Below are 14,313 nucleotides of genomic sequence, written 5' to 3' on the forward strand. Positions count from 1 at the left end.
CCTGATGCATGTGCATTGTATTGTCAAAAACAGCCCATATTTGTGTAATAGAAGTATTCTACTTTCAATAATAGCTAAAAGTTTACATCTTTAACAAATTTGTAGAACTGCTATATTTTGGGGCCAAAAAGGGGTCTTACTGGGCCTACTCCTTTTAAATTTTACCATTTTTTTTTTCATTTTTGCCTACATTCTTGAAAACTATAATAGATAGAGAGAAACTTTAAATGGCAAAAATGATCAGCAAGACAAGTTCTACAAATTAATTTAATGATTGAAATAGACAGTCGACTCCTTATTAGAGTTATTGCCCTTTGATGACGATTTTTACCATTTTTTTAAAGTTTTTGCCTTATATCTTAAAAATTATAATAGATAGATAGAAAATTAAATAAGCAAAAATTATCAGCAAGACAAGATCTAAAATTAAAATTATATGGTGGAAATCGTCCGACAACTCCTTATTGGAGTTATTGCTCTTTTATGACAATTTTTACCATTTTTTGCCTTATATGATAAAAATTATAATAGATAGATAGAAACTTGAATAAGCAAAAATGATCAGCAAGACAATTTCTACTAACAAGTCAGATTTTGCTGATATATAGCTAGTGGAAGGTCACTCTTTATAGGAGAGATTGCCCTTAAATTAGGATTTGTTTTAGTTCCCACTTTTGAGCAAAAACTAAAGAAGATAGAGAGAAACTAAACAGACTAAATGATCAGCAATACAACATCAACGAAACAGAGATGTCATGAATTCTATTCTTGTCTACAATGTTGGAGAGTGTCCTTTGTTGAATATGCATATAGACCAAGGTGAGCGACACTGGCTCTTTAGAGCCTCTAGTTTGATTATGTACACAAATCATCCAATCTTTACATCAGTGATGTTGATCACTTTGATTGTTTAACATGATACTTTCAAAAAGACCAGAAAATTAGGATACAGTTTATAACTGTTTATGTTGAAAATGTTATTAAGGATGTAGTCATGTCAGGTTTGTTAATTTTTCTCAAATGTTCGGACTTCTTGGGAATTTCCTACAATACAGGGTACAATATTTTGCCCCATATCACCCACTTTTCTTTTCATAGAAGACTTCAATAGCTAATAAAAGGTCATTAACAAAATTTAAGCAGACTCTAGATTTCTTTTCTTACGATTTTAGACCCAAATAATGCCAATACTAAATATAAGGTAAAAGTCAGAGTCGGCCTTTTTTCCACCATTGTTTTAAAATCAAATATCTCAAAAAGGAGTTCCATAACCTATCAATATTTTAGCTTATTTTGTTCCTTAACTAATGCTCTTCGGACTTATAGTATCAATTTTAAATTCTAGATTTTTTAATTTAACCTGACTACATCCTTAAGTACATGTAGTAAGCTCACAGGAATTATCATTATTTTTTAAAGATGGAAGAGAAATGCCAATGGGGAAAAAATACAGGAGAATGGAAAATATGTGTTTGAATTTATTGCCATTATTCGAAGTGATAACAAATTATGCAGTTTACCTGGCGTAAGTATTTGTCAATAGATTTTTTATGTTGTTAGGTTTCATGTATATTCAATAAAAGTTCATGTGTTTGTATTTGTCACAAAATAAGAAGGTATATAATACAGTCATTTTTATACGCCCGTTTACAGGACGTATTATGGTATACCTCTGTCCGTCCGTCGTCAACATGTCGGACATTTACTCAAAAATGCTTTAACCAATTTGCATAAAACTTTGGTAGTGGTTTATATTTATTGACGTGAGCTCCCTTTCGTTTTTCATAAATTTTAGATTTTACGTTTCCGAGTAATGGGGTTTTATTCATTAAAAAAAGGGAGATTTTCCAGTTTTCGGACAATAACTCAAGAATGCTTTCACCAACTTGCAAGAAATTGTGGTGAATTGTTTATATCTATTGACATGAGCTCCCTTTCATTTTTTATAAATTTTAGATTTTACGCTTGCGAATTACAGGGTTTTATTCATAAAAAAAGGGGGATTTCCAGTTTTCAGACAAAAACTCCAAAATGCTTTCAGCAGTTCTTATGAAACTTTGGTGAATTGTTTATATCTATTGATGTAAGCTCCCTTTAGAATTTTATAAATTTTACATTTTACATTTCTGAGTTATGGGGTTTTATTCATTAAAAAAGGGGGGATTTTCCAGTTTTTGGACAGTAACTCAAAAACGCTGTCAGCAATTCTCATGAAACTTTGGTGAATTGTTTATATTTATTGATGTAAGATCCCTTTTGATTTTCATAAATTTCTAATATGACATTTAGAATTAATTGAACTTTATTTGTTTATAGTCTGAGAATAGATTTACTAAGTATTGCCCAACAGCACAGTGTATTGCACAACAGCAAGAAATCTTTAATTGAATATAAATTCAATTCATATAACCAATTTCAAGTTCTTTGACTACAATTATTCAGAAACCTATAATATGTCAAATATTTAATTACAATCCAAATTCAGACCTGTATCAAGCTTGAATATTGTGTCCATTTTTGCCCCAACTGTTAAGGGTTGGACCTCTGTGGGCGTATCCAGCTGCGCTCAGCGAAGTAGTTTTTTATTGCCACTTGAATTTGAAAATATAAAAGAACTATGCATCTAGTAAATAACATCCTGCAGATGTTCACATGACTTTAGTTTGTCAAATATCTGTTTCACTATGTTTCAATTTTGTCACTGATATTTTTATTATGGCTTCATGTAATGCAAAACGGCAAAAGTTTCAAAAAGGCTCAGTTTGAGATCTTGTTAAATATGAGCTAAAGCCTAAGCCAGAAAGATATTTTGCTACAAGGTATCTTATACAAAGATGTAAATGTGTATATCTTTTTGATAAGGCCTTTTGCTCATATTAATTTTTCCCAAAACTGTGATTAAGTTTAGATTAATATGTTCCATTTTGTCTTCACATATGTAAAATGTGCCCTTAGTTATCCAAGATTAGGTCTCCATATTCATTTATCAAAGAAATTAACATAATTTTGAAAGACTAGAAGTTTTTTACTATTTTTGCAATTTCTGGGGACAAATAATGGCTATTATCACATCTAATTTTCAGGAAGCAGAGATAAGAAAATAAATGTCAATGTGATGTTATAATGATATTACTTGAACTAAATACTAGTGTATGTAAACAAAAATGTTCAAATTAGTGTTTATTGATATGTTCTGTAAAAACTCTCATATGAAAATAGATTGTACCAGTGTAGATGTATAGTAAGGTTTTAGTAATTTGATAATGGTTGTAAGCTTAAAAGTTACTGTTCTACCTACATCACTATGTACTAGAGATTAATATTTTTTTGGACTTTCCCAACTGAAAATGTTTATATATTTTGAAAGAATATTTAAAAGATTTTTTTTATATGATACAGGATTACCAGCTGTTTAAGATAATGCCCCGATTAAAAAAATTGTTGTTTACCAAAGCTTACTATTAAGTCATTGATTGTGCTTTCACAAGATATTTTTATTAACCAATCATGGTGCCCAAAATTTGAGCTATACAAATATAAAGCACAATAAATGATTAGAATAATTAGAGTGAATAAAGTACATTTAAACAAAAACTTGTATACACATTATAGGGGGAGGGTTGAGATCTCATAAAACATGTTAAACCCCGCTGCATTGTTGTGCCTGTCCCAAGTCAGGAGCCTCTGGCCTTTGTTAGTCTTGTATGTTTTTTAATTTTAGTTCATTTATATGTTTTGGAGTATAGTGTGACGTCCATTTTCACTGAACTAGTACACAATTTTATTTAGGGGCCAGCTGAGGACCACCTCGGGGTGCGGGATTTTCTCGCTGCGTTGGAGACCCATTGGTGGCCTTCGGCTGTTGTCTGCTCTTTGGTCTGGTTGTTGTCTCTTTGACATATTTCCCAATTCCATTCTCAATTTGATTTTTAAAGTAACATAATTATAAACAATGTCATTGACAAAACATTCAGTCATTTTAGAAGCCACTGTGACCTGGAGAAAATACGTTTCTTAATCAATTTATAGACCTAGGCCTATGGGAGACAACTCCTGATCGACCGATTCACATCTAATGTATTGGAACACTTTAAGTTAGAATTATTTTTTATTGTGAAAGTTATCAGATATATCTTGCATATTTTGATACAACTATATATGTTTTCTGTATTAATAGGGTATGGTTGATCCAGGACAAAATGTTTATGAATGCTTAAAAGCAGAATTTAAAGAAGAGGCTCTTGGTAGTCTGATGGACAATGAAGAACATAAAAAGGAAATTAAAGATAAATTAAAAATCATGTTTGAGGAAGGAGAATTGGTAAATAGAAAAAATGTATTCTTTCAATTGCTCGGTCTTGGCTTAAACAATATCACTTGACTAGATATTAGTATTTAGTATTAGCTTGTTAGTTTTGTGATTAGGATTTGGTTTGTGATATTTGAATAAGTATTACCATCTGTAAACCTCAAATGAAGGAAATAAAGTCTTCATCTTTGGTACCAGTTGAAGTTGTATTACCATCTGTACAACTCCAATTCTCTGTAAGAATAGTGTTGTTAACTGACTGTATTCTTAATTGATTCAAGGTTAGAGGAATTGCTCCTGAAACTCTGAAGGGTAGAGGGTCAATAAAAATGATCAGAATCTGTAATAGTATAACAATAATTATTCTATGTTATTACATTTTTGGGGGTTTAAATTGCATCATATAAAATTGTATGTACATATAAATTAAGTGCCATATTGCTGCCTGTTTTATCATGATTCCATTCAATTAAATATTCCAACAGTACATTGCATATGATAGTTAAACTTCTCTCAGTCAATTAGTACTCTATACAGTTGTATGCCAGTTAATACTTCGGTTTTAATGGCACACATCCTGAACATACTTATAAAGTATACATACAACTTAATATTTTAGATGTATAAAGGTTATGCTGATGATCCAAGAAATACAGATAATGCTTGGTTAGAAACACTGGTGTATAATTACCATGATGACACAGGAACAGTCTTGCACCCATTTCAAATCCAGGTAATTAGTTTCAGGATCTTGCCAAACCTGACATCTTAGACATATCATAATTCTGTTAAATGTGTTAACTTAGCATTGACAGTACAATTTGCATTTCACAACTATAATTATAAATAAAAGAAAATGTTGGGTGAATGTTATTGAGGCAGCCCCCTTAAAAAAAAAAATCGGGGAAACATTTGAAACATATTTAATCTCAATCAACAGTTATATTTTGTTTGTTTATATACTTGATCTTTCAGTGTATGTAAGCCCCAACCTGTCTATCCATTGACTTAGATTGTATATAATCATACCTGATGATGATTTATTAATTTTATAATACTATATGTTAAACATCTATCCAAATTTTTATGCCCCCGCCGCTAGGCTAAGGGGGCATTAAGTGTTACCCTTGTTGGTCCCATCCGTCTGTCCCGTACGTCCACAAAATTGGATTCCGTTCTCTAACTTTAGTGTGCCTCAACCAAATGTTATAAAACTTTTACTCAATGCTTATTTATGTTACCACAAAACACAGATCAAGTTTGAATTTGGGTGGTGTCACTTTTACCGTTCATGAGTTATGCCCCTTTGTAAACATAAAAATTGCTGAATTTTTCGTTTCCGTTTTCTTAACTAGTTTGCCTCAACCAAATGTTATGAATCTTATACACAATGCTTGTTACCACAAAACACAGATCAAGTTTGAAATTGGGTGGCATCACTTTTACTGTTCTTGAGTTATGCCCCTTTACAAATGGAAAAATTGCTAAATCTGTTGTTTCTGTTCTCTAACTTTAGATTGCCTCAACCAAATGTTATAAAACTTATACACAATGCTTATTACCACAAAACACAGATCAGGTTTGAATTTGGGTGGCATCAGTTTTACAGTTTTAGAGAAATGTCCCTTTACAAATGGAAATATTGCTGAATTTTTCGTTTCCTTTCTCTAACTTAAATTTACCTGAACCAAATGTTATGAAACTTATACACAATGCTTATTACCACAAAACTCACATCAAGTTCAAATTTTGGTGTCCACACTTTTACTGTTCTTTAGTTATGTCCCTTTATAACATTATATGCAAGGGAGGCATCATCTGTGTCCTGTGGACACATTCTCCATTTATTTTATCATGTTTATGTATATATCTTTTTTCTGGTCAAGTTGACATTATTCTGGTATTAAATACAATGATCTTCTGTGCCAAATTAAGAGGGATGGATATATTTGGTAATTCAACTTATATGTTTTCTAACAGCCCTTGTCATGTCAATTTTGTTGTATCCTGCTGATCAGTAGAAGGCCTTTACTAGTTAGCTTAAGATATGTTTTTCTGTTATTGCTTTAAACATTGAATTTTGATATGGTATATGTTATTAGAATCAAGGACTACGTGTAAGTACATGCAATTGTTGTAATCACGACAAAACTATCATAAATTACTCTCAGTTGGAATCATAGTTCAATAAAAATTATTAACCCATCATCCTTATATGATATAATTTAAATGGCTATGATTTCTTTAGCATAAACAGGATAATAATCTTTACTGTGGATTTAGCATTATTCGTGGGATACCAATTTTCGTTGATTTCATGGGTTTAGTTAAGACCACAAATTTAATTTTTCAACCAAGTATAAATTTTCAAGAGACTTGAAGACTTTGGCTAAACTATGATATCAAATATCCACAAATTATCCACGAAAGTTGGTACCAACGAAAATATGTGATTTCACAGTAGATGACAATGCACACAAAAGAAATTGACAACATATAATTGCTCACTTGATGCTTGGCTATTTATCCGCAGACATTTTTAATTGCTATTTGAAAAGAAAAAGCTTATTAATACTAAAATGGTTTTGCCTTAAATTTGTATAATTTAATATTGTATAGTAGTTGAATGTACTCGTTAGTATAAGGATGATCTCTATATGTACTTCTGTCATGCACATCTATTTTATTTCCTGTATATTCAATAAGATACATACATTGTTATTGTATGATGTAATTTTGTAGTACAGATGACATTCATCAATCCATTCAAACCATTTGACTTAAGACATTTGAACTTTTAACTATCAGGTAGCAATCACTGACTTCCTGCTACATGTATATGTTTGTAAGAGAATAGTGTCAATTATTTGGCATAATTCTTATCTATGGCAGTTTTATGACCTGAAATCAGGAAACATTTTAATTTTGATGTAGATAATTTCAATTCTTGCTAAACTAAATGATGACTTTAACAATAGTTTAAGGAAAATATCTTTCTCATGCTACAGAAAATCAAATGTTTTGTTAGGAACAGGAACCTAAGGGTTTGTAGACATTTTCAAACATTGAATTTAAAGTTAAAGTATATTATTAACCATGCCAGTACCAAAATACAAACCCCTTGAAGTCAGTATTTGTGCTTCTCAGTATGGTGGAAAATGTTGTAACCTTTAATTAATGTTGATATATCTTTTGAAGTCAATGCACTTCTTTTCTATGATTGGACTCTGTTAAGCATTTCTGCCTTGACTATAAATTGTATTAATTTAATTGTATGCCCAGTTTTGGATTTCCAATATTTGATGTTATTGAGTCATTTATTTAGGTATCTATCAACTTCAAAAATGGAATACTGGGCTATATTTTGTAATTTGGTAACTAATATTTGTATATGAGAAATAAGAAACAATATCTTAAACCGTCAACTAAACTTCTTCAAGATGTAAAATCTCTGGTAAAAGGAGATGATAGTGATAATTCTTTATTTGTGTTAGACAGTGTTTGATCTCATCTGATGTGTGGATTGTTACCAGTTTTTCTTATATAAGATTTGGTCATCAACTGCAACTATTTTTTATGATTATATGAGCTCTTCAAAGGTCTATTAGGTTTTTTTAATTTTCAGATATTTTGGTCTTGAGCAGACCCTGAAGAGACATAAATTATTGAAATGTGCATCTGGTGCAATAAAATTGGTACATTTACCATTAATGTAACAAGTTTTCTCTATTTTGGCAGTGATCTTTTAAAATTGCTTTAGAATGAAGCATTTTTCTTATATCCTGTTCCTATAAATTTGTTTGTCAAAGATAGAAGTTTTCATTATTAACATTTAGTTGTCACAAAAAACTTTTTGTTTCGTGAACCTTTAATAATTTATTAAATTTTTATTTTCAGGCTGGTGAAAGTGTAGATGCTGTGACTTGGTTAACAGCTAGAGCTAATATGACATTACATGCTGCCCATGCTTACTATGTCAAGCTGGTGGCAGACAAGTTAAATGCTGCTTTTTAAATTTCTAAAATTGTTTAAGAATAAAGCTAAATGTGAATGGAAAGTATATATGTCCTTATTGAAAGCATATTTTTCATGCTTTTGATAATAATGTTGTACCCAAATGTTCATTAGAAGAATGAAAGAGGAACTTGTTTTTTTATAAACTTACATTGATATTTATTTTTTACTTTTTGCAATTAACTGTGATTTAGTTAGTTCAGTTTATGCTCAGGAAATAATTATTTTTAAATGTAACATTGGTTACATTGTTTTTCTTCATAAAAGGCGCCTTTTCTCAATTTTCCAATCTTTCCAAATGGCATTCTTATCATTTTTGAACTTCAGAAGGGATAGATTTCAACATTACAAAGGAATAATTATTACGCATATCAAATGTAATTTTAAACATTATGGAGGTCTGCTACTCATATAGGCAAATTTTCAGGTGAGAAATGTTGAGACATACCTTATATTAAAAAGAGTTCCAAAAGGCATTTTTTTCTAAATGTTTTTATGATGATAAAAAAAAGATGAGTTTTATATTAGTGTATTGAAGAACAAACTATTAAAGAACATTGTGTGTGCTGTTGCAGTAGCATTTTCGTCAAATATTAATTTATCAAAGACAGCAAATATATCAGTTAAAAACATGTTGTCTTGTAACTGAATGTGTATTGGATTAATTTGGCAGCTTCCAACTTTTGAAAAAGAAAAAAATCCCAGAAAAAAAATTAAAAAAAATTTGATTTGTTATGTAAGAAACCAGGAGTTCACAATTTCATCCAAACAAGAAACATATGCATGTGCTTTCAAAAGACCATAAAATATAATAGAAAAGCATTAATGTATTGTAGAACATTATACATGTATATTTATTATGTATAATTTTATATTATTTATTAGAATATTCTTCAAAAAAGGGGCACATACATTGTATTTGGAAATGATTTCAAATTCTAAAATAACTCGAATAATTCAAGCCCTTTCTAAAATAGAGTTTCATGATAATTGTACATAGGAAGTAATAAATGTTTAGCTTTCATATATATTAAATCAAAATTAAAGTGCTATCGTAATACCATTTTCTAGTCATTTAAAGACATTTTGTGTCTTTTTTTCCAAAGATGTGTAGAATCTCCATGGTATATTAAGATTATTACTGTTTTGATGATGTTAAAGCAAAAATGTTATTTTTATTTTTAAATTTACAAATATAAAGATAAACTGTTTAAATAAGGGTCAGAAATCATGAACTGAAAAGACAACTTTTAATCTAATATTTTTTTAGCCTGTAATTAAACTTGAACATTGCTTCAAGCCAATTTTAAATATGTTTATGAAGCTTTCAAATACACCATTTGCTCAAAAAATATGAAGAAAAACAATGTTTGAATATATGATAACTTGTTTGATTTTTCAGTTATATCTATATGAAAAATTATACTATTGAGTTTAATCAATTGATATCTTAGGTGTAAAAATCGCACTGTTTTATGCTGTTCAGTTTAACAATCAACATATATAGATATGGATGCTTCGTCTCATAGGAAAAATATATTTCTACATTGTCCATCATTTACTGACAGATGTCCTTTTAACCTGTGTGAAATAGTATTTAATCTAACATATCTTTCAATCAAATGTAGACAATAGAAAGTGATTCTATTTTACGTCACCAGTGGCGTAAATATAGATTCTACCAGTGGATTTAGTGCAACATTATATTTGCCAATACAAGACAGTCAAATATTTATTGTCAAGAGTGGAGAAATATAGTATTACACAATCTATGGTGGTGGAATTGATTTCTCTTATGAAATTTAGACAATATGAAGGCAAACTTTATTTTTATTTTTCAATGATCAACAGAACAATCAAGCTTTTTCTGTGAGATGTTACAATAGGGAAATCAGTTGAAAGAAAGAAAAGTTTATGTCAATTGTGTTTAGACCAATGAAGAACTGTGAACAAGCAAAAAGCATGTTGATTATAAACAATCACATGTTTGGGGCAAGTATAAATCAGCTAAGAATTAGAGAGCATACAGTAGCATATTCTGGTCTTATCCAGATGATAAATTTTCAGTGGATTTTCAAATATGTGAAAGATGCTGTTGATGTGTTTTTGTCTCAATTGCGAAGAAAGTCGTGGAAAGCGAGATGGGGATTGCTTTTCTGGAGAAATTTTTCATTAATATTTGACGACAATTGTTAAGTTTTCTGCTTAAGTTAGTTTGATAGGAACTACTTGTGATAGATCAATGATAATTTGTATAAAGTTGCTTTACTATCAGTACATATCAGTTTGTCAACCATTTCAAGGCCCTGCCCACTAGTTGGTCCAGCGACTTTAAATTAATTAGCAATGTTGCTGTCCATCAGATTGTCTTTTTCTGAAATTTCTGTAGACAGGCAAGACATATCTCTATGTTAACAGTTTATTTTAACTGGAGGAAGTATATGAATAATGTTTAAATTAATTATTAGAAAGAAAGAAAACTTCAAAATCTTGTAGAATTGCTAAGATCTGTTCACATAGGGACTTGTGTACTTGAGGAAAGTTACATTTGATAAGGCCCTAAAATGGCCCCTTTTTTTAGCTTAAATTTCAAATTAGGATTTATTGACTAATATCACAATGAATCATAGCTAATACAGTGACTAGATAGGAAATAATTCTTTTGTTGAAAATTTATGTTCCTGCGTTTTATTCATGAGGTCATAAATGGTACTCATTTTGATTTTCAACGAAAAATCACTGAAATTGAGTAAATTTTCATTGATTATTGGACAGGAAACATAGAGCACATATGTCGACAATAAAGATCTTTGACAATATTGTTTATAATGTCTTACTTGAATATTTAGTTTGTCGACGCCTGCGCTCTATGTTTCTTTGTCATAAATTTGGTTGAAATCAGGCTGATTTTGTAAAATTTCGCCAAAATCTCTTATTTTGACCTATTTGGGATGTAAAAATCAACGCTTTAGAATAAAATTTTGACACAAATAGTTCTATTTAACTTTCTCACATGTCTTTAAGTCAACTTAAAACATTTTTTATCTTGTAACATTGAACTTTATAATTGGGGCCAAATATGGCCCTTACCGAACTTACTCCTTTGTACATTTTGTAAGTTTTTATTATTATTTATGGAAAAAAATTTATTCGCTTTATTACATATATTTTAATTATACATGATATATAAGATGAATATGATTTATGAATGACAGGAGTTTTTATATTTTAAAACTTTACATATATTGTTTTACAATGTATTATTCAATTTATATTTATATTTTGACTTAGTCACAAAGGTGAGACATAGGCTTGCTGTTTAAGGAGGCATCAGCTTTGTCAACAGTTTGTTAAAAGTTGGGATTAAGTCAGTTTAAGGGGAACCACTCATAGTATGTCAAAGATATTCAGTATGGGGTAGTTTAAGCATGGACACTTTCATTTGCATATAGTTTACATGTTAAAGTTTGTGATGAGATGGGTTTAAAAGAAACCAATTATTGTAGGTCAATGACATTTGGTAAGCAGTTGTATTAGCATGAAAATGTTTAATTTACGGAGATTATTTGGCTCTACATCCTCGGTCATGGCTTAATTACTTTAAAAGGTTGGAATAGTTTACAAGCATGCTAAAGTGTTGTTATTTTTGTCTCGCCTTGGTGGAGTCAAAAAGCAAGACATGTATGCTGTTTATGGCGTTGGGGGCGTCAACAATGTATTAGTTTGTGATATTACTTGGCCCTGCCCCCTCAGTCATGGTCTATTGACTTTGAAACTTTTGCTTAGTTTATTTACATGTATTAGTTTGTGATTAGGTCAGTTTATGGGGAACCACTAGTGGTAGGTCAATGATATTTGGTATGCAGTTGTATAGGCATTGGCATATCTCATTTCCATGGAGATTATTTGGCTCTGCCCCCTCAGTCATGGTCTATTGACTTTGAAACTTTTGCCTAGTTTACATATATTTGTTTGTGATTAGGTCAGTTCAAGGAGAACCATTAGTGGTAGGCCAATGTTAATTGATATGCAGTTATTTGAGCATAAGCACATCTCATTTTCATTGAGAATATGTGGTCCTGCCCCCTCAGTCATGGTCTATTGACTATGAAACTTTTGCTTAGTTTACATGTCTTAGTTTGTGTTTAGATCAGTTTAAGATGAACCACTTATGTTCAGTCAATGATATTTGGTATGCAAATTTATTGGCATTTGCAAGTCTCATTTCCATGGAGATTATATAGCCCCACCCCCTCATCATGGTTCATTGACTTTGAAACTTTTACATAGTTTTACAAGTTAATGTTTCTGTTTAGGTTTGTTTAAAGGGAACGACTTATGATAAGTCAATGGTATTAGCATTGGCACATCTCATTTCGATGGAGATTGTTTAGCCCTGTATCTTCAGTCATGGTTCATTGACTTTGAATATTTGCATAACTTACATGTTAAAGTATTGCTATTTTAATTTCAACATTTGCATTATTAAAATTACAAAAAGGCGAGACATATCCCTGTGTTAACAGTTTACTTATTTTATAATATGGCCAAAACTACATACAGACGAGACATATCTCTGTGTCAATAGTTTATAATTAGAAATATTGTATGAAAGCTGTGATATTTTTAAGACAGTAGATTTATAGTTCTGAATCTCAGTGTAAATATTATATATAAAAATCAAAATTTCACACTTCTGGCATAGATTTAAGGTTGTCTATAGCTAAACATGAACATTTCCTTCATTGATTTGGACTAGGACTATCAGATTTACAGGTATTACTAGTAAACTTATAGCTTTTATGTTATAATTCTAAAGCTCTGGCTGTTTACATAAAATTTCCATATACATTTCAAACATATACATATATATATATATATATATGTTTCTTTATTGTGAAAGCAATCTATTTTCCTTAAATTGCCAATATTTTGAGAATCTGCCAGTAGGCAAGACCAATTTTTTTTCTTATTTGTTTTTAAACTTTTATTTGTTATTTGTTTTTATATATTTCATCAAGTATTTATTTTATAATAATTTATTTGTAATTTAAAATTAAAAAGTACAGTTGCTCAGTCTGCCAATGTGTTTCCACATACTAATATACTTTTCAAAATAAAAAAAAAAACTGTACAGTGATTTTTTCTATTTAAATTTGTAATAATAAAAGACGTAGTAATACAATAAAAATGATGTAAAGAAAGTGGTTTTTTTTATAGAAATACTTTTAGAATTTAACAAATTCTGATTTGTTTTAAAAAGAACACTTCTATTTATATGTTTGGATTACAAATAAATTTTAGATTTTGAATCAAAACACGGATAGATACTAGTATTTTTTTTCAATTAAAAGATATTTGTATTTCTTTATTTCATGAAAATCAATTTTTCTTATCAAATAAATCACTTAGAAATCTTCAGTCTTTAACTACATCTGTGGCTTTATCCATGTAAGTCAATTCAGTCAGGTATGACATATCACAATAATTAAAGTTTTACACATTATAAGTTGTTTTTGTTTTGCCTTGCAAAAATGTTGTTGAAGATGAGCCATAGTATTGCTGTAATGGCAGTTTTAATTGTTTGTGCAAACATTTATTTTTCAAATGACAGATGCCCTAAATAATGCATTCTTTGAAAATTGCTGTATGTTTTGAAATTTCTGTCTTGCAAATGTCCGTTTTGGGTAACATAGATTTTATGGCTCTGGTAACATCCTAATGTTAAGTGATGATGATAAAGTCCATACTGACCGTTTTTAACAAAATATTATACCTTCTCTACAGTTTAGTACTCCATTATTGCTTCAGTAGGTCCCATGTCAGTCTTACACATGGTAATATTCATGTTTGGTAGGTCATTTGCAGTAAGTGGTCATAGATATCGAATTTTTATAATTAACAGGCAAATTGTATATAGAATTATATGTTTCTCTGACAGTAACACATGGTCTTGATGATGATCTCATGTTCATAGTTCAGTGGTTCAA

General features: G+C 30.0%; 1 protein-coding gene across 8 annotated transcripts in view; it reads left to right on the forward strand.

Annotated features, from left to right (window-relative positions):
* Positions 1-13,832, forward strand: part of LOC127728027 (transient receptor potential cation channel subfamily M member-like 2) — a 94,569-nt gene extending 80,737 nt beyond the window's left edge. For 5 of the 8 annotated variants that reach the window (XM_052235178.1, XM_052235176.1, XM_052235182.1 and 2 more), the window contains 5 exons: positions 1,420-1,525; positions 4,178-4,321; positions 4,929-5,042; positions 6,412-6,426; positions 8,207-13,832. In XM_052235178.1, the coding sequence (XP_052091138.1) occupies positions 1,420-1,525; positions 4,178-4,321; positions 4,929-5,042; positions 6,412-6,426; positions 8,207-8,323 (496 nt within the window). In that variant the 3' untranslated portion in view covers positions 8,324-13,832. The remainder of the gene's footprint in view (positions 1-1,419; positions 1,526-4,177; positions 4,322-4,928; positions 5,043-6,411; positions 6,427-8,206) is intronic. The other 3 variants (XM_052235179.1, XM_052235183.1, XR_007993980.1) reach the window with 2 other exon arrangements.
* Positions 13,833-14,313: the final 481 nt, after the last annotated feature.

Source organism: Mytilus californianus, unplaced genomic scaffold, assembly GCF_021869535.1.
Source record: "Mytilus californianus isolate M0D057914Y unplaced genomic scaffold, xbMytCali1.0.p SCAF_2, whole genome shotgun sequence".
Lineage (NCBI taxonomy): Eukaryota > Metazoa > Mollusca > Bivalvia > Mytilida > Mytilidae > Mytilus > Mytilus californianus.